This window comes from Poecilia mexicana, unplaced genomic scaffold (genome assembly GCF_051168715.1).
Source record: "Poecilia mexicana isolate PSO_F unplaced genomic scaffold, ASM5116871v1 scaffold_3, whole genome shotgun sequence".
Lineage (NCBI taxonomy): Eukaryota > Metazoa > Chordata > Actinopteri > Cyprinodontiformes > Poeciliidae > Poecilia > Poecilia mexicana.
This window is the reverse complement of record NW_028263372.1, coordinates 13328125-13355046: the sequence shown is the minus strand read 5'-3', so window position 1 is coordinate 13355046 and position 26922 is coordinate 13328125. Positions and strand designations below refer to the sequence as shown.

Genomic DNA, 26922 nt, shown 5'->3' with positions numbered 1-26922 from the left:
AAGTCACAAATTAAAGAGAATATCTGTGCCAACGTTTGTATGCTCTGCTGATTTTGTATGTGTGTCAGGAAGGGTACTCACCCTCATCTTTCCTGGGGCAGATCTCACAGGGACTTCCCCATCCTTGGCCAGGCATGAAAGTGCAGCAGCAATCCGCCTTAGACGTGTTCAGAGCCTTCGGTGCCAGGCAGCGTCCGTTTTCAAACTTGGTGTAGCAGTAGCTCACACGGATATCTGAGGGTCGAAACCCACAAAGGAGAACAAATGTAGCAGGCAGAAAGGAAGTCCACTGATTCAGATTTACAAAGTTCCGCGAAAAAGTTTAGAAAAACATTTGTTTCATAAATTTCTGGGAGTTCGTTCCTATATGTAAAGCTATCTCATACCACATCTGAAGTTTTAGGTATTAGAAGATAAAAACAACATATTGTGGCTCCATCAAGTCCTTGAACCAGTTAAATGCAACTTGCACACATTATGTCGCTTATTTTTATTTATTTCTTTATAAATATGTCAGTGAAATATTTGTAACTTATGTGGGAAACAATAAGAGTGTGGTGACAAACCAGGAGGAGGCAGGAGGAGGAGGGGAGGCCATTGTTTTTCAGAGAATCTGTTAAACTTATGGGGATGTGGACCTTTTTTCCCCCCACAATCACTGAAACAGACAGAAAATCTCCATCTGACCCATGAAGCCACCTTCTTCATAAGCCCTCCAAAAACATCGTTTGTTTCAGATTCAAAGGCAAGAGGAGGCTGACAGGGAAAGAAAGCCAGTGAATTCACTGGTCCAGCTTTACTGTCGATTCTTCACTTCTTCCCCCCCCCCAACAACTAATACCCATGAGCAATTTGTACAGGTAAATGCAACATTTTTATTTTTGAAACACTGCATTGGTTGGATCAATGCGAACTTCTCAGAATGAAAATTCTTCGGAAGGCAGTCAAAAGTGAGCTGGGAAACTTTTCCTGGATAGAGCCAGGTGCTGCCGCCAACCATCAACTTTAACTAAAACAGATTTAATTTTACTTCAAGTTGAACTGAACTGGATGTATTTAGAGCAGAAGAATTGCAGATCTTGATAAAAGTGCTCGTTGCCCATGGCGGCAAAGTCTTAAGAGCATCCTCACAGAAACAGAAAAATCTTTATCTGCAAATAAACTGACTGATAAAATCAGTAATAAAAAAATAGAGTTTGTAACTTTGTATGGCTCGCCACTGAACAGTGCCCCCATGGGTGATGTGAACAGTGAGCCCTTGTGGTCGACCAAAGTCAGAGTCACAGCTTCTGATTCTGAGTTTTGGTAAAATGCTTTTTCATTGTCAAAATTTTGAGGAGGTCATTTTACACTTCATAATGTCTAGATTAATATTTTTTTATTCTAACTCAACAAAACAACTTTTTTGAGGCTTCTTGGTCTCACCCAGTGCCCCGTTTCAGCAAGAACTTCAACTGGATCCAAATCAGACCAGGTGGTTTGATTGAATTGTACTGAATTGGATCTGATCTGAACAGAATTTGGACTGAACTGAATTCTACACGACTGAATATGACACAGATGGATAAAGCGCTTTGAGGTGACATTTGTTATCAATTACCGCTCTATAAATAAACTGAGCTGAGTTTAATTCGGAAAACTTCTGTTAGGTCTTAGAAACATGGTAATAGTCATGCTGCGGGGACCAAACAGAAGGCCATTGTTTAACTGTGTACAAGCAACATTCAATTGCAGCCCTAATGATAATGGACTTGTTTTTCCCATAACATGTGTATTAAAAGAAGCTGGTGTTTTTCCTCAGCAAATCAAATATGTTTTAATTTTGTCCCCCCTCAATAACATAAACTGTATAATTCTCTGCACAGAGTTGTGTGTTTTTTTTGTTCCTCTTTGACTAAGCAGCGACTTTCTTGTAATGAGAAGCACATGGCAGTGCCCTCCTGCAATCTCTGGCCTTCACTGAACTCAGCACAAATAAGCTTTCTTCTCATACACACACACACACACACACACACACACACACACACACACACACACACACACACACACACACACACACACACACACACACACACACACGCACACACGCATGCACACACACACATGCACACACCTGGCTCAGAGGCAAAAACCACATACATGAACACCTGGTGCTGTGAAAAAAATGTTCAATAGTGCCATGTTTCTTTTCGCCATAGCCGTGATTTTTCAGCTGTTCCTTCGGGGAGAACGATGGTGCTTTATGACGATGTGGTGAGCAAAAATGTCGACAAGACATAGTGTTTTTTGTTGTTGTTTTTTTTTTTAAATCAGAAGCAAGAACAACCTCCTAAAAAGCAGAAGGTCTGATAGTGATTGGTGACAACTGGTGTGGAAAACCTTGCCTAGCAGTAAATCAAAACATATTAAACACAATCAGTAAAAGTTGAGCACATACCAGTTTGTTTGACACCAGAGATTGTGACGTACTACCTAGTTTTCTTCTTTGCAAACTGAATATATAGAGATGTATAACAGTGAGGATGACTGACTCTTAAAAATGAACATCTGAGGAAATTCTTCTTTGGAGAAGAAAATTGTTTTGACCATGCCACTTGAAATGTCAACATATTCATTTTTCCTTAGTCTAACGATGCAGAGATTGACGTATTTACACAAAATAAAATCACAAGAATATTTCACGCACAGCTGTGGCTCAAGTTCACTGAAGCGGAGCTAACCCCACTAGGACACTGGTTCAGGAAAAACATGAAAAAAAGACCTCAGAATTTTAAGTATATGACATAAAATCTATCATAAACTTTATAAATCTCTGTGATCTTAGCAAATGCCTCCCTGTCGTTATTAACAGAAACACATTTTCTCTGACAGCCAGACTTAGGCTTCAAATTTTAGCACTTTCTAAAACTGCAGAGCGAAGTGGAACGCAAGCTGTAAACTGATGAAGTCATCAGTTTGGAGAGGGAACTCCCTTATAGAGAACTCAGCACAACCCCACCCAGCCTAAGAGCGCACACCAAGTATGTGTGAAGGCACACACACACACACACACACACACACACACACGCACACACACACACACACACACACACACACACACACACGCATGCATGCATGCAAGTGAGGAAATGGAAAACTGATCTGCTCAGAGCCACCCTTGGTCTCGTCGAGGCTGAGGCAACAGAACCAGCTGGAACAGAGTAAGCTGTCATGAAACAGCCAGAAAACTTTACTTCATCTCTCTGCTGGGAGCTTCCCAACCTTGTCCCGTGGAGCAGATGCATGCAGCAGCATCACAGTTTCTCTTTTCATCCACCCACCACTTGTGCTCACCTATGCATCGGCGTCCCGACGCAGAGAGCTGGAAACCCTCGGGGCACTCGCAGGTGAAGCTTCCCTCGGAGTTGGTGCATTTCCCTAACGTGCAGATCTCAGGAGACTGGACGCACTCATCAATGTCTGACGAAGGATAAGGAATGTCATCAGCCACAGTGCTCAGAAATTAAAACTTTGAAAACACATTTTTAATAAAAAAAAAAAAAAACTCCTGGTGCTGCAGAGAAGTCATTGCAGTTCTTCACCGCTTTCCAGAACAAGGCAAGAAGCAGGAAAGATCTACTCAAAGGGGACATTTTCACTGCTAAGCAGAACTGGTCTAAGATCAGATTTGTTCATGTGAAAATTATCGCTTTGCGTGTGTGTGTGTGTGTGTGTGTGTGTGTGTGTGTGTGTGTGTGTGCGTGCGTGTGTGCAGCAGACTCCTGTGTTGTCAATGTCCCTGTAGCTTCCTGTACCTTCACATGTTTCCTCATGGAGATAGTAGCCAGGCGGGCAAATACACCTGTAGGTGCCGTCCATATTCAGACAAGTTCCTGCCCCACAAGTGCCGGGGTTCACTGCACATTCATTGATGTCTGGAAAAAAGCAAGACATTTCAAAGAGAAATAAGTAAGACTAACGAAAATTGCATTTAGAAAAAAGGCAAAGGTTATTACCTGTGCAGAGTCTGCCGTCTGATGTGATCTCGTAGCCATCGTGGCACACGCAAAAGAAGCTTCCCACCGAGTTCAAGCACTGCCCGTTTCGACACAAGCCCCTCTGCGTGGAGCACTCATCGATGTCTGATAGGAACACAGGGACGTGTCAGAGAATGCACCGACTCTGAGCTTTTCCGTTACCCTCCGTGAAGTGATCAGCGGCGCCCACCTATGCAGTCGCCGTTGTGCGAGTTCTGAAAGCCGACGTAGCACAGGCAGTTGTAGGATCCCACCGTGTTCTTACAGGTCCCGTTGCCACAGGGCTGCCTCTCGCACTCGTCCACGTCTGAAAAGGTTCAATCGCAAACAACATTTACGCTTCTCACTTAAATGAAGACAAAACCTGAACACCAAGCGCAAAGAGGAAAAAAAATAAAACAAAAGAGGGACGTACCGACACACATCGACCGATCCGGAGTTGTTTTGTAGCCGTTGGGGCAGAGGCAGCGGTAGCTTCCCAGTGTGTCGATGCACTGACCAGGATTACATATGCCAGGGTTCTCCACGCACTCGTTACGATCTGAAGACAATTAACACCGGGTTAAACTGAGGGGCGCTTTTGAAAAAAAAAAAAAAAATCAAATAAAAAGAATTAATAAATCAGCTTTCATTTTTTTATTGTCTGTATTATGTATTAAACCCTGAAATAAATTCAGCCTTTGTTACGTTACTATATTCTGACCCATGAAGAACATTTATTTTATTTTGCAAAAATGATGAGAGCTTACATGAATGGCATCCTTAATAAATCCTGTAAAATAAATCTAAACTTATTAATGTTTTAAGTGTGTTGAGTACTTTTTGAACAGTAATCCATGACTTCCTGTTTCCCAGAGCAGTTAGCCACTCTTCAAAATGGAAAGGATAAGAGAACACACTATCTGAGTAATGTCAGATTTATATTTATCCTTAGAAAATAGCAGTGAAAAAACACTTAAATGTATCCATATTTATAGCTAGAACAACATTCAAGGTTATGATTATGCAAATCTGCTAAAACTCACATAAGATTTTCTACACAGACATTTTTACAATTGATGCTGATAAATGTGAGAAAAAGGAAACGGAAGAGGAAGTGAAAGTTAATTAAAATCAATTAAAAGACCAGTTTTTAATAGGAGTTTTTCTGTTTTTTTGCTCCACACAAATTAAAATTATTGGCATGATTGCAACATAAATACACGACAAACACCCTGCAAATCTGTTGGAAGGCATTCCGACCCCGAGAGCTTTTTTTTTTTTATCACGAGTCTGTTTTGTTCTTGGGAACTGCATGAAAAGCAGGAAGCAAAACAGGATGTTGATTTAACATTTCCTTATCGCCCTGACAGCAACATGTTTCCGATATGCTGCAGCACGTGTTCAACAGCTCAACACATGCTTCGCATTCTCTCCTCGCTAGTATCAAGAACACCACGAAAAAACTCCTGTTCGGCCCCAAATGTCGCCGGGCTTCCTCCGCTGCTTTAACTCTGGCTTATCGCATGAAGGAAAATAAAGTTCAACAACTTTCTCATAAGTGAAGAAGACGAGACCTTTTTTTTTTTTTTTGAAAAATATTTGTCGCTGTCTCACCGAGGAAAATAATTTTTGGCTCTTTCGGCTGAGGGAGGATATAAAGCAGTGGTTCTTAATCTGGGCTCGATCGAACCCCAGGAGTTCGGCGGAGCCTCTGCCGCGGAGGTAAAGACGCCCTTGTGTAAAGTCGTGATGACGCCCCGCTTTGCCATCACTTGCTGGAGAGGATCAGGTTACATTGCTCAGCCAATCAGTGCTGCAGATTAGCACTGATTGAAGGAGCTCCACTCTCAGCATGGATTTGAACTTGTGTCTTTAATTACTTCAGAAAAAACACAGTTGGTTTTTACTGTAGCTTTCGGTGTACTTCTAAATCTGCTCCTTAGTCGCATCTTTTCGGGGTTGCTACTGCCTCTAGTGGCGTGGGGGTGGTAACACAACTAATATAATTACATTCCTAAATCAGAATACCACAAAGTCCTTGTTATTTATTATTAGTTTTTCCATTCTCTTAGGAATGTAGAGCTAATTAAATGATCTAAACAAGACCTTAAAGTGGTTCCAGTTTCTCTCGATGGCCAACCTGTTGAAACTGTGGCAAATTTTAAATACCTTGGGTCGTTCCTGGACAGTCAGCTCAACTTTGCTGAAAACACTGACTATATTTTGAAGATGACTCAGAGACTCTATCTTTTAAGAAGACTTAGTGATCTTGGGGTGACCCAACTAGACTCTAGTTGGGTCACCCCTATGTCTTGAATTTGGAGGAAAAAAAATCATATTTTATTTATCACTACAGAAGGGTTCAGAGAATGCGCATATGAAACTAGTGGGTTCGGTACCTCAAAAAAGGTTAAGAACCAGGAGCAGAGAGAGGCATGTTCTGCTGTTTCTGGGGTTAAATATCATTGTCACAATGCTCTGATTTGATGTTGGATAAAAATAACATTTCAATCGTGAGCGGGACAAACGCAGTTTGTCAGAAGGTCAAAGTCTCAGCTGTATCTAGAGGGTGCATTCATCACCTCCGACCTTTGTCTTATTCCTGGGCAGAGCTTCAAACTGCAGTCATGGAGAGGAGGCTCTCGTTCTTGCTTTTTGTTTGTGAAGCGGTTCTTCATACACTCGTGCGAATCACAGCCGAGTGTGAGGCGGATGAGTCAGTTCTTTCAAATCTGAGGGCACAATCAGACAACGGGCCGCTCCCTCTGGGTCAGCAGGCTGCCTCCACTTCGAGTGGACGAGATTAGATATCCTGGTGTGTCTCGCTCTCAACCTCCCTCCAATCAGAGCTCACCTTTCCTCTCAAACGTCTTACTTTGCCAATCCAAATACTCCTCTTGACCGTTTAGCTCCTTCTCACTCCATTTAATGCATAAGTACTATCGTACACCAGCTTATTTCCTAGAATATTTGCACATTTTAGCCTTTAGTTCCATGTATAATTTAATTTGTATGTTATTTTCTGAAGATTTCACAATGCAACCGGTTTCCTGTCTGTGGTTCTGATCCGGACCAGTTGATGGACTCAGCCCCCTGCTGAGAGTGAAACCGCATGACCTTGACTTAAAGTAGAATGAAAACATCTTTTTTACTCTTGTTTTTAAAGTGGGTCCATAGTGACACAGGTTTGAAATGTCCCATGGCGAATGGCTGCTGTAAAAGTCTGATATGTATCCGCCGAATCGGCAAAAGTGCAAACATTTGAAGCAGGTTATCTAAATTCCATGTTGTAATTCAAGATACTCTGACACAGTGGTCATCAAAAGACTTTCTAACTCAAAGAGGTACTGAGCATCAAGCCTTTTTCTCTAAGCAGAGTCTGAAATTGTAGCATCACAGAAACCCAGTTGGCGGTTTTAGTGTCCATCCTTACCCAGACACTGTCCGGTGGGGGTGAAGCGGTATCCGGCTTTACATTCGCAGCGGTAACTTCCAGGCATGTTCAAGCAGTCTGCGTTCTGCTGGCACACGGGTCCGTTCTGGCACTCGTCAATATCTGGCGTCCGTAAAGACAGCACGTTCGCACACATTAGACTTTAGTCGACCTGAGTTAGTCGGTCTCCTGAACAGCATTTCTAAGAATGTCTTCGATCAACGTGTGAGTGTGGACGTCACCTTCACAAATGAGCAGCTTGTCGTTGTAGATGAAGCCAACGGGACACTCGCATCTGAAGCTGCCTATCATGTTGATACACACTCCGTTCTCACACACGCCTGGGATTTCCCGGCACTCGTCGATATCTACAGAACGACAACAACGCAGAGGATCATTTTAAACAGTTGTTTTCCACAAGCAAGCAGTAGGATTGTAAAATCTTACCGATGACCCGTCCGGTAGTGATGTCGATGTAATATCCTGGCCTCTCGCTGCCGCAGAGGATGGCGAACTCATCTGAGTGTACATAAACAATGAATTAACTAGGGAAAGATGATGTTTACACCAAAGGAACAGACGGTGGCATCAGAGCTCACCGGTGCTGGGCACAGGGCACTGTTCACACGGCCTATTCCAAGCGCGGCCGATGTTGTAGGAGCAGCAGCACATCTTTTTCGTCATGTTGAAGGTCAGCTCTCCGTCGCAGGTCCTGTTGTCTGAGTAAAAGTTCCTGTAGCAGTAGCTCTTCCTCATGTCTTTGTGCGTATGCGGAGAGATAAAAACAGCCTAACGTCAGTTTGGCACCGAAGGTCCGAGACATTTTTCCTGCTCCTGTGAAGCATTCGGACTCACCCATGCAGTTGTGGCCGCCGTTGACCTGCATGTAGTCGGTGGGGCAGATGCAGGTGTAGTTGCCGATGGTGTTGTAGCACTGGCCGGGGCCGCAGATTCCCGGCTGTTCGCACTCGTTGATATCTTCATCCGGAAACAGAGAGGAGACATTATTGTCTTATTTACGCTTGTTGAAACACATAAATAATAACCTATAAATATTTTTATTATTTATTTGTTGATATTAGCAGCAGAAAGTCTGATGTAGGTTGCAAAAAAGTTTCCAAGATTATTTCGATTTAAGTTTTAAAGAACATGGAATTTGATTTTGATACATTAAAAGAAGAGAAAAAGAAATCTTACTTTTTTAGTGCTTCACCAGTGCAAAGTGGATATTTTTGTAAAATAAATTTAGCAGCAATGGACAAATAGAACTATATATTTTGCAGCAAACTTTCTAAGTTTTCCATTAAACTGAATTAAATTTGGTCTATACCTCTTCTGAATGCATAATTTGGATGGGAATAAGATTTAAATACACAATTCCAAAACAACAGGTTTGAACTGAATTTTTATAAGAGCTTTCACTGGATGGTTACAAAAAAACTAGCATGTTTTTGTCCTTAGATTTATAAAAAAAAAATTTATGTGTGAAAATATTTAGAAGCAACCAAACAGGAGGAAATAAAAATCTTCAAATCCTTCAAAACTAGGAAGGTAACGTCTGAAATGACATCCAGATGGCGTTAAAGACTTCATATTAACTAATTAACCTGGTGGCTCTTTGGAGTAAGAATTTATAACCTATTTACATTTAAAATTTAACCCGGACATACACACAAAATCCCAGTTTTGTAAATGCGATGTCATTTCCTTTAAGGTTAAAGTGGAGAAACTACCTGTCAGCAATGCTAGCAATTCAAACTGAATATGACTGGATGCTAATCATAGTCACTAACATCCCTGCATCAACGTTACTGCAGTCACTTAACTTGCAGGAAAACAAAAGAAGCGATATTTCTTTTGGCTTTTACTAAAGAATGAACGGATGTGGTGTCCTCATTCGCTCTTAATAGTCAAGCAAGCAAACACACGCGACACAGAAAAATGTAACCAGCCGCGCGATTGTCCTACCCGAAGGTTCCTCCTTTCCCCTCTGGTCCTATTACTGTTTTCTAAACACCCTTTTTATTTATATTTTCCCCTCGATCTTCCATTCCTCCCATTTTCTATCATCTTTGGCCTGTCTTTCAGAAACCGAGTCCACCTCCCTGAAGAGAGCGCTGACCACATCAGAGTCTCGCCCCTCCTCTGAAAGCTATGAACTCAGCTGCTTCGTCCTCCTAGCCGAGCGTCGCAGACAGGAACCAGAACAGAGACATTCCAAGATAGACTCAGGAGCGACGGCCCAATATTTTTATTTTCTTGTTTACTCTCCATAATGGCCTCAGTTTTCTCACGAAAGCATCCTAACACAATTGATCGAGAGGGATGGGTTCCCTGTGTGTGTTCCCTGTGAGGGTGTGTACATGCGTAATACCTTCGCAGACTCTGGTTTCAAGGTTCAGGGCAAACCCTCTTGGACATTCGCACTGGAAACTACCAAACGTGTTGATGCAGCGTCCTCCCTGGCACAGGCCAGGAAGTTCTAGACACTCATTGATGTCTGCAGAGGAGGGAAAAAAAACAATAAAATATTCAGTGGCACCGTGTTTGGCTGTGGGCTTGTAGATAAATGACAGCATGTCTTTGTCTGACCTTCCAAGATGACTGTCACAGGGTTTGGTCTGAATCCTTCTCCTCCAGGACACAGTGTCTTGTACTCAGCTGTAACATGTAATACCAAATCACAATAAACATCAGCCACACAACAACCAAACACCAGTAAAGTCTGCTGCATTCCAGGATCTGCCGGGAACAGTTGCCTGAAACTAGGTCACATAAAAGATGCTCTTTTTTTTTTTTTTTTTTTCTAATCAGACGTCTGGGATCTGCCAGTGGATATCGGAGTCTGGTGGACTGGACACGACTGCGTCTTCTCAGAGATAACTGTCTGTTCTTGTCCCAGCAGCCGGCGTATCCTCAAGCTGAAAGGGATGAGTCATTGCCTGCATTGTTTTGAACCATCTGGTGGTAATTTCCATGTTAGCAGGACAAAGCTGTCTCATCTTTACCAGCAGCAACAATTACAGCGAAGCTTCATCGCACGGCATGAAAATAGCTAACTTGCACTGAGGAGAAATTTAAGTTTGTGTTAAACTTTGGAGTTACTGATAGAAATGATCAATAAAAAGGGGAGGGAGAAATGACTGCACTGTTGACTGAAGGGCTACAAAACAGCATTTTGAATGACTAGTTTCTCTAGTAACCATAAACCAAAACCTTTGGGAGTAACACATAACTTAAAAAAAAAAAAAAAAACTGAAGTCATAATTTATCTGTATCTTTTTTTAATATCTCTATCTTTTCTCTTTAAGTCCATGTAGCAAAGTGTGGACTCACTTGAATTTCCAGCTGGGCATAATTCACATGGACTCCCCCAGCCGTGGCCTTCGGAGCAGCAGCACGACGCCTTAGAAACCCCAACGCCAATCTCATTGGAGCAGTCCAAACTCTCGGATGCATCTCCACGGAAACGCACATCCCGGTAACAGCTTCCGGTACGAATGTCTAACCACACACACACATATGCATGGGGATTTTTCTGGATTTTGCTCCTAGGTAATATGACAATAAACATCACCGATTGGTTGAGACGTTGATGCGTTGAGCCTCACCTACGCAGCCCGCCCGAGTGGGGTTCAGCTGAAAGTCGGGTGGGCAGTTACAGATGTAGCTTCCAGGGATATTGACACAGATTCCACTCAGACAAATAGCTGGATCTGCACATTCATTGATGTCTGAGAGAAAAACAAAGAGAAGCTGATGAAATTCCCCATTTCCTCAGCTCAGTTATGGTTCCCTTCTCGATGTGTCTTGCCTGTGCAGTTGCCTCCACTCCTGTCCAGCTCATATCCAAGGTTGCACTGACATCTGAAAAGTCCTGGGATGTTTTGGCAGCGTCCATTGACACAGATGTCATCTAAGCTGCATTCGTCTATGTCTGTGGGAAAGACACAGAGAGAGAAATGGACTCAGCAGTTTACTCGAGGTTAATTCATACCCTTTAAAAGCTTCAGGTTGTGTCACTTATTTCATATTTTTGATGCTGATGTACTGAAAAAATGAGTGAAATTGATGAAACGTGAGGATTTAATTTTATTAGACATACAAGTACTGACATGTTGGTGTGGTGTATGTGTTGCATTTGAGGCACTCCCGTTCTGAAAATGTGTGTGTGTGTGTGTGTGGTGAAATCAACAATGTGGGATTCACAGTGTTCTGCTGCATCATGACCAGGTAGTTCACTTTTTAATGAAATCACTCTTTTTTTCCATTATTTTGGTTTTTTAAACTTCGTAGATCAACTCACTAATTTCAAAACTCTTTGGGTACCGATAAGAAAGTCAGGCTATACTAAATATTAGCCAACGTAATTCAAAAATAGGTCATCCTGTCAGACTCGGTCTTATTTTAAAGCATTAAACATAAATGAAATCTCTGATTGGTCGTTATTGTTCATTACTCTGAAATTTGAGTCACAAACTAGTCTGTTTTGTAGCACTGAAGCACCACATCAATGTAAAACTTTCTATTAAATGGTGTGTGAGAGCAATGTGAAGATTTTCCGTAACCTGAGAAAATACTGTCAATATTAAAACATTCAAAGAAAAAAACAAAAACAAATAGAAAATATACTTTAGACTTTTATGAGACTTTTGCATTGTTTCGGACTGCAGATCCAATTTGAAATTTAGCAAAAAACAACAAAAAAAACAGTAAACTGACATTGAAGTTTGATACCAGTTACTCCTTTGGCACTTTACATGACAGACAAATTACTAAAAGTGAGAAAACATCTTTCACAGTTTATCGATAAGTTATGACGATTAACTTTTCAGTGATCAAAGTGATCATTTCTCAGCACTGACTGGAACGCTGGAACACCAAATCATCACCCATATTTCAAAACAATAACGAGGCAAGTTTCACTTGTATCATTCCCAAATAAACAACTGAAGCCACTTTAATGCTAAGCACATTGCAAACTTCCTGCATCCAAAACTCTGCTTTATGAGTCACATTTGAAAGCCCCGTTCTTGTTGGGCTGTCTGTTTCTCTAAACGGGAAAACAAACAGCCACTCACAGGAGCGAACGCAGGACATTTTTAACACTTGCAACAAAATACGGCCAGAAATTCAGAGGTTCTGGAACCAGAACGTCCATATGTAGCGGCGCCTTACCCCCGCAGGCCTTCCCGTCCGGAGTGGTGATGAATCCCATGTCACACTCGCAGCGGAAACCTCCGGGGAGGTTCAGACAGTGGCCGTTTTCACACAGGTTGCCGTTGTCCGCACACTCGTCGCTGTCTGCAGAGGTGAGCAGACGGACTTTATCGCAATTGAGCTTTAAAAAAAAAAACAAATGTGATGAAGCTTGTGTTTTTGGTTTGCTTGTGTGACCTGAGCAGTGGAATCCATCTCCTGAGAAGCCTTCCTTGCACGCGCAGCGGTACGAGCCCATGGTGTTGAGGCAGTCGGCGTTGTTGCTGCACATGTGTGTCCCATTTGAACACTCATCCAGATCTAACGCAAAACACAGAATAACAATGAAAAATCCTCATATTTTCAGCATTTCCTTTAATATTGTCTGTGATCCTTTTTATTCTATACTAATTATATTGGTAAATCACACACAAAAAAAAAAAAATCACAAAAATGTCTAGTGTTTCCTTGTTGACGTAAAAATACCAAAGAAGAACATTTAAATTAGCAAATGCTCCATCCTGCATGCACACATAGGATGGAGCATTTGCAGAACCAAATCAAAAATATTATTTTATGAACATATTTATCTTTGGTTTTTTAAAATTGGTTTTCATTTGCATTTGAACAACTGTGGAGAACTGGGCCATAAATGAAAGCTTCGAGCTTTACTGACCTTTATTTGGGAAGAAAACAGAAGGATCACAGTGCAGATTATTTCTAATCTTCTGTTTCTTTTCCCCACATACTGTAGTTAATAAATAGCTACATCCGTTTAAAAACTGAAATTCAGATTTTACATAAATTTCATACAGACATATTGACATATTTCAAGTGATTATTTCTGTTAATCTTGAGGATTATGACTTACAGCTAACAGAAACCCACCACTCAAACTACTGTTGAGTTCTGAGTTTAATGTGATTTTTTTGTGGTACTTTGATTTGTCCAGATACACCTGCAAATATAAGATGTTTATATTTTCCTATTTCATTCAATTACCTGTGCACTTGAGGCCATTGCCAATCCAACCTGGCGCACAGTTGCATTTGAAGCTGCCCGCTGTGTTGGTGCAGGTCGCGTGCCGGTCGCAGTTGTGGGCTCCAATCTCACATTCGTTGATATCTGACGAGAAAAAAAAAATCCAAGTAAGGAAAGAAAAAAACCAGGCTCTGATGGTCCGCTGATTTGAGTCTGCTTTGCTTTTACGCTGGGATTTTTTGGCACGGTGACCAAACTTGATGCTTGGCTTGCACTGCATAAAGAGACAGGCGACTGATCTAAATGTTCCCGGCTCGCTAGTTTGGTCTGATGAGAGCTACATTTCAGGCCACAAAGACATTGTGGCGTTCTCTTGATCTCCGATACTAACAGCCATCCTATGAGGATTTAATGAGCTGGAAATTGATTGTTGAAGCGTGTCAAGAGAGAAATAAAGAGATACATGTGGAGGAACAGCGCCCCGAGACATCGGTCTGTCTGCTTGTTCTGAACTGGTATTACTGAGGGCATGAGGATTTTTTGCTTTACTTATAAACTCTGCGTGGCTTAAATTACTTTTTATAAAATTGGTGTTCTTTTTTTCCCCTCAACATTCCAGATGTTCTGCATGGAAACAACATTTTTCTGAGGCAAAATTTCTTTGAAGACGTTCGTTTCAATGAGAAACCTTCACTTGATGTGTGGGAGCCCTGGACTCTAATAAACAAGTGACAGTAAATAACGGGAACAATTACGTTTGACTACTATTAAATTGCGCCCTTCCTATAAAGCTCTGAACATCCTGTAGAGTAGAGCTAATAAAGACCTCGCTGCAGCAGCTGGTGGGGTTATAATGACCGGAGTGCGTAACTCTTGCCTCTCAGGGAACTCTCGGAGGAATACCTAAATACCACGGTGGGAAAAAAAAAAAAAAAGGTTCTATTTACGGCCACAACACAACAATAACGACTTCTAATCTGAGCCCCAAACGACCTCGTGAAACTCAAGCAGACACAATACCTGGCCTTGAGAAAAAAGGAAGCAGCGCGACTGCGTGTCCCACGCGTATCAAAAGCGAGCCGGGCTGTGAACCCAGTCAAGATGTTGGCGCTTTAGCAGCCAGAGAGACGCGTTGCCCTCTCCGCGCGTCGGCCTCTGAGAGGGTAGTAATTCAGAAACACTGTCAATTAAAGATTGTGGCGCTTCTGGTTTACATTCTTCCTGAGGACAGGGTACGGTATATTTACACTACATTTGATCGTGGAGTTAATATGAGGGCTGACAGCAAGCGAATCTCCCTGGATTACAGATGGAATTAATGATCGTTTCCCCACCGAGGCTTTGATGACAGAGAGAGCGCGCAGCAGCAGACGCAGCAGATGCACGGGAGGAAAAGGCAAAGTGCAACTCAGAAATTGCTGCATGTGAAGAGTGCGTCAACAGTTGCAGAGACGGCGTTGCAGAAATTAAGTTTAACTGGTATAATGTCTGACAGATGAAATAAAGGCACGGAAAAGGATAGTGGAAAATTATACATCTGCCTACCTTCCCGACTGGCTGCCACCCAGGTCGTATTCCTGCCTAATTATGTTTCTGTTTGCTCTCTTTTTGCCACTTCGCCTGGATGACTGAGGTTTACATATTTCGGCGTGCTGACAAATGGATGTCTCTTCTCTCACCTTACTCCTCTGCCAAAGTGGAATTAGCAATATATGTCACTCCTTAAGAAGGAAGCCAAAACATGCAGTGAGCACCCTGAGTAATATTTGTACACAGTTAATATTTTTCAACGTTTCAAACGCAAAGCGTCAATTTATTTGACTAGATTTCAGCCAGTAGACTTAAAAAAAAAAGGCTTCGCTTAGTTACGGAATAGAAGGTGAATGACGCAATTATTAATATGTTTCTTTTTCCTAATTTAAAAATCACCAAAATGTGGCAAACATTTGTACATATTGAGCTTAAAACTTTTAGAAGCAGAGCATCATCTTAAACCTGTTATTAAACTGCAAATGAGACCTTGTATGGCATCTGGATATTGTTTTATAAGATAACTCTACTTCATATTTTTCTCCCTGACCTGTCTATGTTTGTTGGTCTTCAAGATGCTGTTTGTCCTCTGATGTTCTCCTTCACACAACACCTGGATTTATAATGAGATTGAATTACACACAGGAGAACTCGATTTACTAATTAGGTTATGTCAGAATGCAACTGGTGAATTAGACGGAAGTATCGGAGTAGATACCCCAAACCATTTCTGCACCACTACCACTATCACACCGTCTTTTACCTCTCAAATGAAACACATGTGTAAATGACAGAAATAAACCTCAAACCTGGGGTTTATATGATGGCCAAGAAAGCTGCCTCAGGTGTCAATTAACATTTTTCTCCAAAATAAATCTATTTGATAACATAGTAGTCCAATTTATAGCAAAATAGACCCTAAAAGTATGCACAGGGCCTGTCATTTGTTCAACAAGCTGATTCACTTTGATAGGTCTCCATCTGCTATGGTGGGTTTTTAAAGGAAGAGGGCAAAAAACCCCCCCAAAAAAAACAAGTTACTATCAATGAAGCTTAAATATGGAGCCCCCCTTTCAGTGTATTACATGCAGTGGATACAGATGTTTGCTAAGCTTGAAACTCATGCCTTTTAACCCACACCTGGCTCACAAGAGTTATTAGAAACAGAACCATCAAGCTGAAGTTTGATGTCTCTGTTATGGAGCAAAACAGGGGAAAGCTTTAACCACCAGCTGGGCCAAGTCTGGGTCTTCAATAACCTTTACACAAATCAACGTGCCGGTAGGAGGCATGTTCCACAAAGCGTAGCAGATTTTGTCAAATTGTCCGTCAGACATCTTGCCTCGCTGAGAGGAATTAGAGCCGTAATTCTCCAGTCTGGGGATGAAATTCCAAACGGGTGATTCAGATCCAAACGCTCTGCTGCGACACCGGCTTTCTGAGCACAAGGAGAATTCTATATGGACGTTTTAATGGGATTAGAAACGAGCCAGAGTGTGTGTGTGTGTGTGTGTGTGTGCGTGTGCGCGCGTGTGTGTGTGTGTGTCTGTCTGTGTTTGGAAGCGCTCGTCATTGAGAGTGAGTGGGGCACGCCGCGTCCAAATTCTGACAAACATGTTTATTTGTGTCTTAGGTGAGACCTGCTGCCTCTGCTGCCTCATTGACTCATTTTAAAGACAAAGCCAGATAAAAATCACTGACCAAACTCACAACTAGCTTTTAATCGCAAACTAAGTGGTGTTATAAATCAGACCTAATTCTCGCTGGACGGTAAGTAGCTCCAAACTAGCAAACTATCGAAGCAGCCGGACGGACTTTGTATTTATGTGTTCTGGAGCCGTTACAGGTGATTACGTGCCGATGAGGCGTTCCAACAATGGCGTAATGTTTAACCGACCTTAATGAAAGACCAACACAGGAATAAACAAAGGTGCAAAGTGATGCATGCATGTGATGTAAGATAGTGATCTCACTGCTCCTACTGCTGCTACAGAGGGCGCCTGAATGCGTTAGCCCGTGTGTGTTTATCTGCGTGTTTCTCATCAAGTCAGACAGAAGCTTTCGGAGGGGAAATGGTGACATTGGCAGCACTTCTGCTAGCTCTCCAAGCGTCCTGCCCCGTCTTTCCTAAGTTCTTTCCTTCCCTCAGGTGACAGACAAACACAATGCTCGTGATTAAAAAAAAAAAAAAAAAAATATATATATATATATATATATATATATATATATATATATATATATATATATATATATATATTCTTCCAGTGCTCCCAGAGTAAGGGTGAGGATCTTAGCGCTGTCAATAACCTTTGTGTATCCGCTGCTCACACCCTCCCCATTGCATTCTGCTACACTACAGCTTCTCCCCATCAGCCATAAATGCTCAGCCTAGTTCACATGGACAAAGACTTTTCCTGGAACGGAAAGTTGTTTTTCCGTCGTTAGCACATTAACAATAAACGAGGTTGATTGACAGCGCTAAGCCCTTCCTCCTAGCTCTGATTGGTTGCTTTGGATGGGCTGCGGTGCATTTCTGCAGACCGCAATAACAGCTCAGGGAGGAGTTGGAGGAGCTTGATTTTTTTCACAGGTCATTGTCTAGTTTCATGTCATCGTGACACGGCATGGTGATATTTTTAACAAACATGCAAAAAAATCTTCTTTTTTTCTTTTTTTGAAAAGTTACACACCCCAACTTTAACAAGCAGCAGACCTCTGCTCACACGCAAAAACATCCTTTTCACTGCCATTCGGGATTTCCCAGCGGCCGGGTGTGGAGTCCCACACGCTCACACTCACCTGTGCAACCCGTGGTCCCCTTGCGGACAGAGTATCCCCGGTCACAGTGACAAATGAATGAACCCTTAGTGTTCTCGCAGTTTCCGCTCAAGCAGATGTTGGGGTTCAGCTCGCACTCGTCCACATCTAGATGGAGACGGGAAGGGAAATTGCAGGAAAGCAGTCAAGAGCGGTACTTTGCTTAAACAGACCTGCAATAAAGAGAAGGTTTATGATGATTAATAAAAGTTTTTGTGACTATAAAGGTTGTTTGTTTTGAAAAACCCAGCTGCGTGTCTGCGCAGACGCACGCCTTTTTATGAGGGGTGTCAAGGTTTAGTTTCTCATGCAGGGAAGCCAGACGTCTAAATGTCACACATTCCTCCCTCCTTGGTCAAAATAACACAATGCACTCTAGCCCATAAATCAACAAAAACAACAACAACAAAAACGACTCCCTGCTCTGAGAGGCACACACTCACAGAAATGAGTCATTAAAACTCATTCTCATGACTCATACTTTGGATACCCTTTGGTTTGGATCATTACGTTGTCTCAGTAAATCCCAGAGAATCCAAACCTCCTGGATTTAATAAGGTCAGAGCTGCAGCATTCGCGCGCTCACCCAGGCAGCTCTTCATATCCTCCGACGACATGAACCCGTCGAAGCACAGGCACTGGAACGTCCCTGGAGTGTTGGTGCACTGGCCTCCATCGCAGACCTCAGGGCTCTCCTCGCACTCGTCGATATCTGAAGATTACAGGCAAATCAAAGCTGCAACACAGACCTTTGCGGCGCACACGCCGGTGTGTATTTAGTCGGGTCAATCCAGGAAAGAGCATGCGACATAAATTAAACACAACACCGAAACACTGCTCTCAAATTACCACTGTAAAGCCTTGAATTCTGTTGGAAATTAAAGGAGTGTGAGCAAAACTGTGAACAGCATATGCAACCTGCAGCCATGTTCAGATATGAGCCAGCTTTGAAGCTAGAAAGAGATAATAGTGAGGGAACAGCATCTTTCGTTGCCTGAAGACATTTCAAAGTAGGAAACAAAAGAAGAAGTTTTTTTCTTAGAACTATGGCTTACATTTTGAGTGCAGGTTTCCCATGACCATGTAGCGACATAATCACTACAGCATGGCTTGCTATTACTACTCTTACCACTGACACTCTCAGAAATGTAGAAGAGCTTCAGTAACTTTGTAAACAAAGAATAATTTGAAGCGTCGAGCATGCCGGTGAGAATCAATCCGCTTCTTATCTCGTCTCGAGATTAGAAGTAGAAAGTAGGAATAAATATGCAAATTATGCTACATTGTAGTCCATAAGTAAGAAAAAGATCAACTTTCTTATACATTGCAAAACAAAATACACCTGCTTACCAGTGCAGGTTCTTAGATCAGGCATGAGCGCGTAGCCGCTGTTGCAGCTGCACTCGTAGCTGCCCTCCGAGTTTGTGCAGAAAGACTCGCAGCCGCCGTTCTCGATGGTGCACTCGTCAATGTCTGAGCAGCAGGAAAAAAACAAGATGAGTAAAAAAAAAAAGGTTTAATAAATCAACAAAGCAGAAAGATTCTGTCATCACAAGTGAACCAGTCGCATATTTTACCACGTACCAACACAGTCCAGTCTGTCCTCGCTGGATTTGTAGCCTGTGTTGCATGTGCACTGGTAGCGGCCGATCATGTTGACACACTGGCCGTTCCTGCACAGCCTGTCACTCAACTCACATTCATTTATATCTGCAAAAGAAGAAAGCCTCGATGAAAACTGGGCAAATCTAAAATGAAATCATAAAAAAAAAAAAAAAACACATTAAATGGTTCGTTAAGTAGAATTAAGAATGAGGACAGATGGCAATGATTAGGCATATAATAGCAGAAAAAATACATGTAAAATAATATTCACAAGGCACAATTCAAACAAAAGACCAAGAAAGACATTTACATAAATCTATATATGGCACAAGGCAATCACTAAGTTTTCTAACTTCCCACAGCAGTTAGCTTTGCTGCAGCACTAACTGTATGTGGAAAAAAACAACAAAGAGGTTTGGATTAAGATTGATGTTTTTTTTTATTTATCTCTGTCCACATATTTACAATGGCTATAGTTTTTAACATTTGGATCTCATCTAATTTAGAATCATTTTGGTATTTTCAAGCAACATTTCCACTGTTTGCACATTTAGACAACACAAATAAAAACTACAATTTCTCAAGTGCGACTGAATAACCGTTCTGAAGGCTTAGTGTAAATGTCAGTGGCTGTTTAAGTCTTGCTGGAATTTGAAGGGTACTTTTATGTCAAAGTGCCATTTCAGAGTTGTCTAATCTAACCATAATTTTAATGCACAGAGCAATGTTGTACCAAAACATGCCTGTAATTATTTCTGAATTTTGCTGGTGTCAGAATGACCACATTTCATATCAGAAAACTAGATGACCAAGCTTGAATATACTTCACATATTTATGAAAACAAAATAGTAATTAAAAGTAAATCCTGTAAAGCAGTGAAAACTAATTAAAAATACATATTTATTTTAGGTGTGAATGTATTTAAATTTAAAATAATTAGCAAAAAAATGTATTTTATCTTCCTAAAGTATATTACTAAAATGGGGTTTTCTTCGATTTGACAAGATCCAATTTGAATATTATCGTTCACACCGATGCACCATCAGCGCATCTGTCCAATAATAGACGTCACACACATTAGCAGGTGTTGCAAGGCTCAGTGAGGCCACACACACACGCGCACACACACGCACACACACACACACACACACACGCACACACCCACCCACACACACACACGCACACACACACCAGCCAGATGATCCAACGCTCCTCTTTCCCTCTCTGCTCCGACAGTCCCGATCGGTAACTTCCTACATTCTGATCACCATCCTCAGAATGTGAGGGGAGAGAAAAGAAAAGGAAAAAAGAGGAAGTTGATGTTACTGCTCACCTAAACATGCTGAGCCATCGGGGGCGATCTCGTGTCCTTCGGGGCAAATGCACTGGAAGCTGCCCTCGTTGTTGACACATTCACCTCCACGGCACAGGAGAGGGTTCCTCTCACATTCATCAATGTCTGGCAGCAGAGGAACACGCAACGCAGGCCAGATGACAGACATGTCAGACCTCTGGCTCTGTTTCACAACTTCAACATTTCTAATAATATTAACTGGGTTGAACATGTCGGATTAGCTTTAGGGAAGCGTGTTGCATCAGCAGCAAAGAAGTATTTACCGTTTGCATGTTTTGTCTACCTAACTAACCCCATAAATGATTATAATACTACACTTATTACTTCCCTTTCCAAATGCCAACATTGCCACAAAAATACAGCTTCTATCTTGCTGTTTCAGATAAGAAAACTCTGCAGTTCATGAGGATAACAAAAATGCAACTGAGTGCCATTGATGACCTGAAAAGAAAAGCAGCATGCAAAGTATTGCCGAGCCATGATGGGGGCCGGCTGCTTTGCTCCATCTTGAGGTCCAGTACTGTGGATTGTCTTCTAATACTTATAAATCTGGACCACCCTGATGGCTCGTTGGGGAGATACAACTTGGGAAGCTTAAACTGGAGCTTTTCCAAACACAAATCAGGTGGAAGAATGATTTTCACTGCCATTTTGCTCCAACATGTATGTAATATGTGAGTAAAGTAATACAAGGTTACATCACCCAACCCAAAAGTGGGCTGCTCCACGTTTGGCAGAAGTGCTTATAAGCACCTCATCAGGAATTTATGAACCTAAAGGGAGCTGTCTGGTGCTGGCTCTGTGGTGCAGGTCCTCCCTGTAGCTGAAGACTATTACAAGCTGTAATAGCTCCCTGCTTTCACATCCTACCGTTTTAACCGCGTTAAAAAAGATCACTCCTGCTCTCAAACGAAACGACCTTTCATAAACGAGGCATTTCTGCACACTGCTCAATCGATTTACCAGCAGCAGCAGAGCTGATCTGACGTATTAAATCGAGTCATCGCTCACCCATGCAGTTTTTCATCATCATGAAGCCACTCTCGTAGCCCTCGAAGCATTCGCACTCAAAATCTCCCGGTGTGTTAACACATCTGCCCTGACCACAAAGGTCCGGGGATATCCGGCACTCGTCGATGTCTGCAGGAAAAAAAAAAAAAAAGAAATACATTTTAGATTCTATCGAACAAACTGAAAACAAGTTATTCACTTCATTTATTTCAATCACTTGTCAAAAAATTTGAAACATAGCATCTGTTCCTATAAACCCACTGTTCCTGTAAAGTTAGGAGCATGAAACTGACCAAACCCAGATTCCTCAATTTGTCGCCCAAGTGAACCCATCTCCTCTGCTCCAGAGTGCTGCTGCGGCGGCATGCTTTGCACAACTTCATCTGGTTCTGCAAATCGGTTCTACTGAGGTCTTGAGCTGATGTGAAAGTCAAATGAAGTTTGGAGGCTTATGGCCGTTCACTCTGCAGATAGTCGGTGACTTCTGCACAGTGCGGACCTCAGCGTTGCTCTGTCTTCCACACTGGGATTTTTCCATGACTAAGGGAGCGAGGAAGTTTCATGACTGGACTCATTGCACAAGAACTATTACGTACTACACTGGAATTCACTGAGTACCTCAGACACTGTTTGTTGACGCGGTTGGCGGTCTGAGTGTTGGAGTTTCTACACCTGTGGCCATAAAACTGAGTGGAAGAACTGAATTCAGTGATTTGGAGGGAAGACGCCATAGATTTGGTAAGATAGTGTATATAAACACTTCTAAAGTGGCTACTATTTGTAACTATAATACCCTGTAGGAGTCAGTTTATGCCATTACCATTGATCTACTTCTTCGATCTTATATTTTTCTATGAAACTATCAAATAGTTTGGAAAAACAAGCCGCTGTAAAATTTTACAAAAGTGTACAAGAAGAAAAAGTGTCTTCTGAATTGGAGACGAATTCCTATTTTGTTAAAAAATAGACTAACACAAAAGGCCAATGCAGGTCGTTTGCGTGCCGAGCTAATGGATCATAAAAGTTCAAATTAGCTGAGAAGAGACTGCTGCAGGACCAGAACACCATAAAGTGAAGTTAAGCAAAGATAAGGTGGCTCCTCTCTCAGATTCCTCCCCGGTCTAAAAGCTTTGACCTTTTCGATGTTAAGTCGCATTATGAAACACTTTACACTGAGAAACCAGGCTGGAGTCTCACTCACCTGAGGTAAGGCATCCCAAGCATCATTTAATCACTCGGAGCCTCTAAAACAGCTCAGAATCCATAAACTGTAAAGCCATTTAAACCTCAAGTGGTATGAGTACATTTCAGTTCAGCAGAAACGCAGTTAACCAGACAGCGTGGGACCAGCTCCAGCATATCCCCAGCAGCCAGGTTCCCATTAGACTGAATGAGCTGAGTGTAAGTAATGGCTTGACATCGCTTTACCGTGATTAGAGCTGGCAGGAAGATGGAGTGAAAAGAACCGATGAAGAAAGGCTAAAATTGTTGAAAGCCAGCCAAACTGAATAAAGTTTCAGACTCCTAACGTAAATATGGAAGCTAAACGTAGGTCTGAAGGCACTTTGAACCACTGATTTCTGAAGTTTTTACAGTTCCTACCCATTTTTTATTACATCAAAATGTTGTATTTTTTTCTGATTCGGATACTCTTTTGACCAGTTTTAAAAGAACTGTTGAATATTTCCACAGATCGTCAGCTTTAAATGCGTAATTTGTCAAACGTAGGTTTGTGGGCGGATGGGCAGACGGACGGATCGTAACAAATGTGATGCCAGATGTTCCACGTGTTTGTTCGACAACCTTCGCAAAAGCGGCTCACCGGTACAGTTCCTCTCGTCCGAGTCCAGGGCGTAGCCGTTGTCGCAGCGGCATCGGAAGCTGCCGATGGTGTTTCTGCATCTCCCGTTAGAGCACAGAGTGTTTATCATCCTGCACTCATTTATGTCTGAGGGTTAAAGCAGAAGCCGGTGAGAGTTCGAACGCTGGGACGCCTTTTGCAGGGTTACACTCTACCAACCGTACCTTTGAGGAAGGGTCTGCCGTTGATGAAGTCCCCTCTGTGCGAGAAGCCAGGGCCCCGAGGGCACAGCTGGTTGAACTCTGGCGTGCCCTGTTCTGGACATTCATCACACTCGGGCCCCCAAGCGACACCGACGGAGCAGCAGCAGGCGTCCACCCTGTGTTTCCCTGATATGGGCGTCCCGCAGCGCTCGTCGTCGTGGGTGAGGTAGCAGTGCTCGGTGCGCAGGTCTTTGGATCACAGAATGTTAACATGCATTAGACATCTGAATTTAAATAGTACACACATCATTCGGTGACAGAACGAAAAGGTTTACCAATGCACATCCTTCCGCTGATGTCAACAGTCATCCCTGGAGGGCACTGACAGAAAAAGGATCCCTGTGTGTTGACGCACTTGCCATTTATGCACACACCCGGAAACACTTGACACTCGTCCACATCTGAGAGTCAGCCGGGAGAGAGGGGGAAGAAAAAAGAAAAAAAAAAAAAAAAGCAACATCGAGAGCCGAGCTGAGTGCTCCACATTACTGAACTCAAAGGTAAAAGCACAATGTTCTGCATCATGAAGTCCTGACAGCAGCCCATTACCTTCACAGTTATTTCCTCTGACTCTGGCAAAGCCTTTTCCGCAGATTGGATCTGAAGGGAGGAAGGGGCACAAGGCAACACAAGTCATTAGTGGTGTCTGATGAAAACAAAGAGGATGTTAGTCAAAGTGACCGTTCTGCTCACTATGAGAGCCACGCAGCTTTGCTTTTTGCAGTTTTAGTTGTTTTAAACTGGGTTAATTGCTGCTGTAGATATGAGCCAGGTTAGGAAATAAGGCTTGAAAACCCACAGGTTGTAGTGATATACAGTGAAAATACTATTTGTCATTAAAAATGTGGTTGTTATATGGTAATTTATAAACTTGTTACTATGAAATTACCTAGAAAAAACAGTGAGGATTCCAGATAGTCGAACTAAAGTTAAATTTGTGTTGATAATGAGGGAATATGATTGATTCACAGCAACTATTTGGTAATAATAAACATTGTTAAAAATGATACAGTAATTATGCTGAGAGACTATAAAAAAAGAAAATTGTTACTCGATTGAACTTTACAGCATCTAATTTAATATGAAATCATTTTGATAACAAAACTATGTCACCTAAGTATTATTTTTGTATTAATTCAGTTCAATTTAATTCAGTTTATGTGTATAGAATTTGATTATTATCACTAAGCTTGGACTCCACTGTTCTTCCCTGGTGCTGAATACGGAAACTTTATATAAGAACGGTTAGCAGAAACGTCCACACAGATCTAAAGATAAACATGTAACAGTGACAGAAGTGGAAAACATATTTCTAAAGAACAAATCTATCTTTTGCTATGCATAAAACACTTAGAAATTGTTCAAACATGATTTGCTCTACACAAGCCCGGGCAAATAACTGTAAAAAATGATGTAGATATGATTCATACTGTGTGTGCTAGTCCACCTTTTCAGTATTTCAGTATCTTCTGATGCAGAATATACATGTGTTACATTAGCTGTTGGTTCGTCAGGCGCCACACAGTGGAATATTTCCTCAGTCGACATCCAGAAAAAAAACGTCAGTTCCCAGCTAGCGGTGTTGCGCAGACAAAATCCTGGGCATCATGAAAACACAGAAAATCACCTTTTTCACATTTAGCACACGGACTGTTCCAGGCTTCTCCCAGCGTGGCGCAGCAGTGCGATTTCAGGGTGGCTCCGTTGATGTTGACCTCACAGCGTTTGTTGACCATCTTCAGCCAGCAGGTGCTCTTAGTCGTCTCTGTTTCATGAAAGAAAATCTCGTGGTGAACAAAAATACTTTGATGTGTGTGTGGGGGGGAAAAGTGCACGTTTCATTTCAATGAATTTCATTTCATTTCAAAGAATATTTGTGGTTACGGCGCTGAAATAAAGCCACTCTTTGTTTACCGATGCACTCCAGTCCAGTGCTGTCCAAGGTGCTGCCCACTGAACACGAACACACGAAGGAGCCCTGGCTGTTGATGCAGTCTCCGTTGATACACGGGGAAGAGTCACACTCATTCACATCTGTGGGCACAAACACATATTCACTATCGTACAGAGAAAGAGATTATATGTATATATATATGTGTATATATATAAAACGATGCTTTGCACCAGGGATTGAGAATTGTTCTGACCTTCACAGACGATGGTTTCGGTATCAAAGCGATATCCTTTTGGACACTGGCAGGTGAAACTCCCGGGAGTGTTCCTGCACAGGCCGTTGTCACAGAGCAGCCTGTTCACTAAACACTCGTCAATATCTGAAGGACAAATCAAAAACAAACACACGCCATCGGTTTTCTCCTCCTGGCTTCTGCTAGCGCACGTTTACTGAAGTTCACCTACCAACGCAGTTTTTGCCCGTGTGGTCCACCTCGAAGCCGTCGTTGCAGTTGCATTTGAACGACCGCAGCATGTTCTCGCAGATCCCATTCTGACAGATGTCGGGGTCGAGGGCACATTCGTTTATATCTGAGAAGGCAAAGAACGACGTGCTGAACACGTGAGTGGGAGTGATCGGATCGCGAACCACTTTCAGCTCAAGCAGCACTGCCTGTCGGACATGCATTTGGTCGCGATTTTCTTTCAACCGGGACAACAGTTCAGGACAAGTCTGCGTGCTTCTCCTCACCTCTCCCGTCGCCCGTCGTGCCGGAACCGCTGGGACACAGAGCCAGAAACTCAGCTGCAAAACAAAACACAAACACACACTGGATGAAATAATTTACATGTAAGAAAACACAGCTTTTACCAGAGTTTAAGAAAACGCAAGGACATTTCGTACCATGCCATTATCCATTTACATGCATTCTTATTTTGCTTCAATGTGCATAAAGCACCTTTTATGTGGCATTCCTCTGGTGTCCTTTAATTTAAACTCTTTAACTGGCAGGACTAATGAGAGGCAACTAAACAA

At 42.2% G+C, this 26922-nt stretch overlaps 1 protein-coding gene across 1 annotated transcript in view; it reads right to left on the bottom strand.

Annotated features, from left to right (window-relative positions):
- Nucleotides 1–26922, bottom strand: part of fbn1 (fibrillin 1) — a 67021-nt gene that overhangs the window by 9397 nt on the left and 30702 nt on the right. The window contains exons 18-51 of the mRNA XM_014967713.2: nucleotides 26638–26691; nucleotides 26352–26477; nucleotides 26141–26266; nucleotides 25908–26027; nucleotides 25621–25758; nucleotides 24543–24593; nucleotides 24269–24394; nucleotides 23955–24182; nucleotides 23752–23877; nucleotides 21930–22058; nucleotides 20898–21023; nucleotides 19543–19668; nucleotides 19309–19431; nucleotides 18545–18670; nucleotides 17941–18066; nucleotides 13633–13755; nucleotides 12829–12951; nucleotides 12610–12735; nucleotides 11246–11368; nucleotides 11043–11165; nucleotides 10768–10935; nucleotides 10024–10092; nucleotides 9806–9931; nucleotides 8287–8409; nucleotides 8031–8189; nucleotides 7879–7950; nucleotides 7674–7799; nucleotides 7432–7554; nucleotides 4432–4557; nucleotides 4207–4323; nucleotides 3996–4121; nucleotides 3795–3914; nucleotides 3334–3459; nucleotides 82–234 (exon numbers count right to left, since the gene is read on the bottom strand). Coding sequence (XP_014823199.2) covers nucleotides 82–234; nucleotides 3334–3459; nucleotides 3795–3914; nucleotides 3996–4121; nucleotides 4207–4323; nucleotides 4432–4557; nucleotides 7432–7554; nucleotides 7674–7799; nucleotides 7879–7950; nucleotides 8031–8189; nucleotides 8287–8409; nucleotides 9806–9931; nucleotides 10024–10092; nucleotides 10768–10935; nucleotides 11043–11165; nucleotides 11246–11368; nucleotides 12610–12735; nucleotides 12829–12951; nucleotides 13633–13755; nucleotides 17941–18066; nucleotides 18545–18670; nucleotides 19309–19431; nucleotides 19543–19668; nucleotides 20898–21023; nucleotides 21930–22058; nucleotides 23752–23877; nucleotides 23955–24182; nucleotides 24269–24394; nucleotides 24543–24593; nucleotides 25621–25758; nucleotides 25908–26027; nucleotides 26141–26266; nucleotides 26352–26477; nucleotides 26638–26691 — 4203 coding nt within the window. The remainder of the gene's footprint in view (nucleotides 1–81; nucleotides 235–3333; nucleotides 3460–3794; nucleotides 3915–3995; nucleotides 4122–4206; nucleotides 4324–4431; nucleotides 4558–7431; nucleotides 7555–7673; nucleotides 7800–7878; nucleotides 7951–8030; nucleotides 8190–8286; nucleotides 8410–9805; nucleotides 9932–10023; nucleotides 10093–10767; nucleotides 10936–11042; nucleotides 11166–11245; nucleotides 11369–12609; nucleotides 12736–12828; nucleotides 12952–13632; nucleotides 13756–17940; nucleotides 18067–18544; nucleotides 18671–19308; nucleotides 19432–19542; nucleotides 19669–20897; nucleotides 21024–21929; nucleotides 22059–23751; nucleotides 23878–23954; nucleotides 24183–24268; nucleotides 24395–24542; nucleotides 24594–25620; nucleotides 25759–25907; nucleotides 26028–26140; nucleotides 26267–26351; nucleotides 26478–26637; nucleotides 26692–26922) is intronic.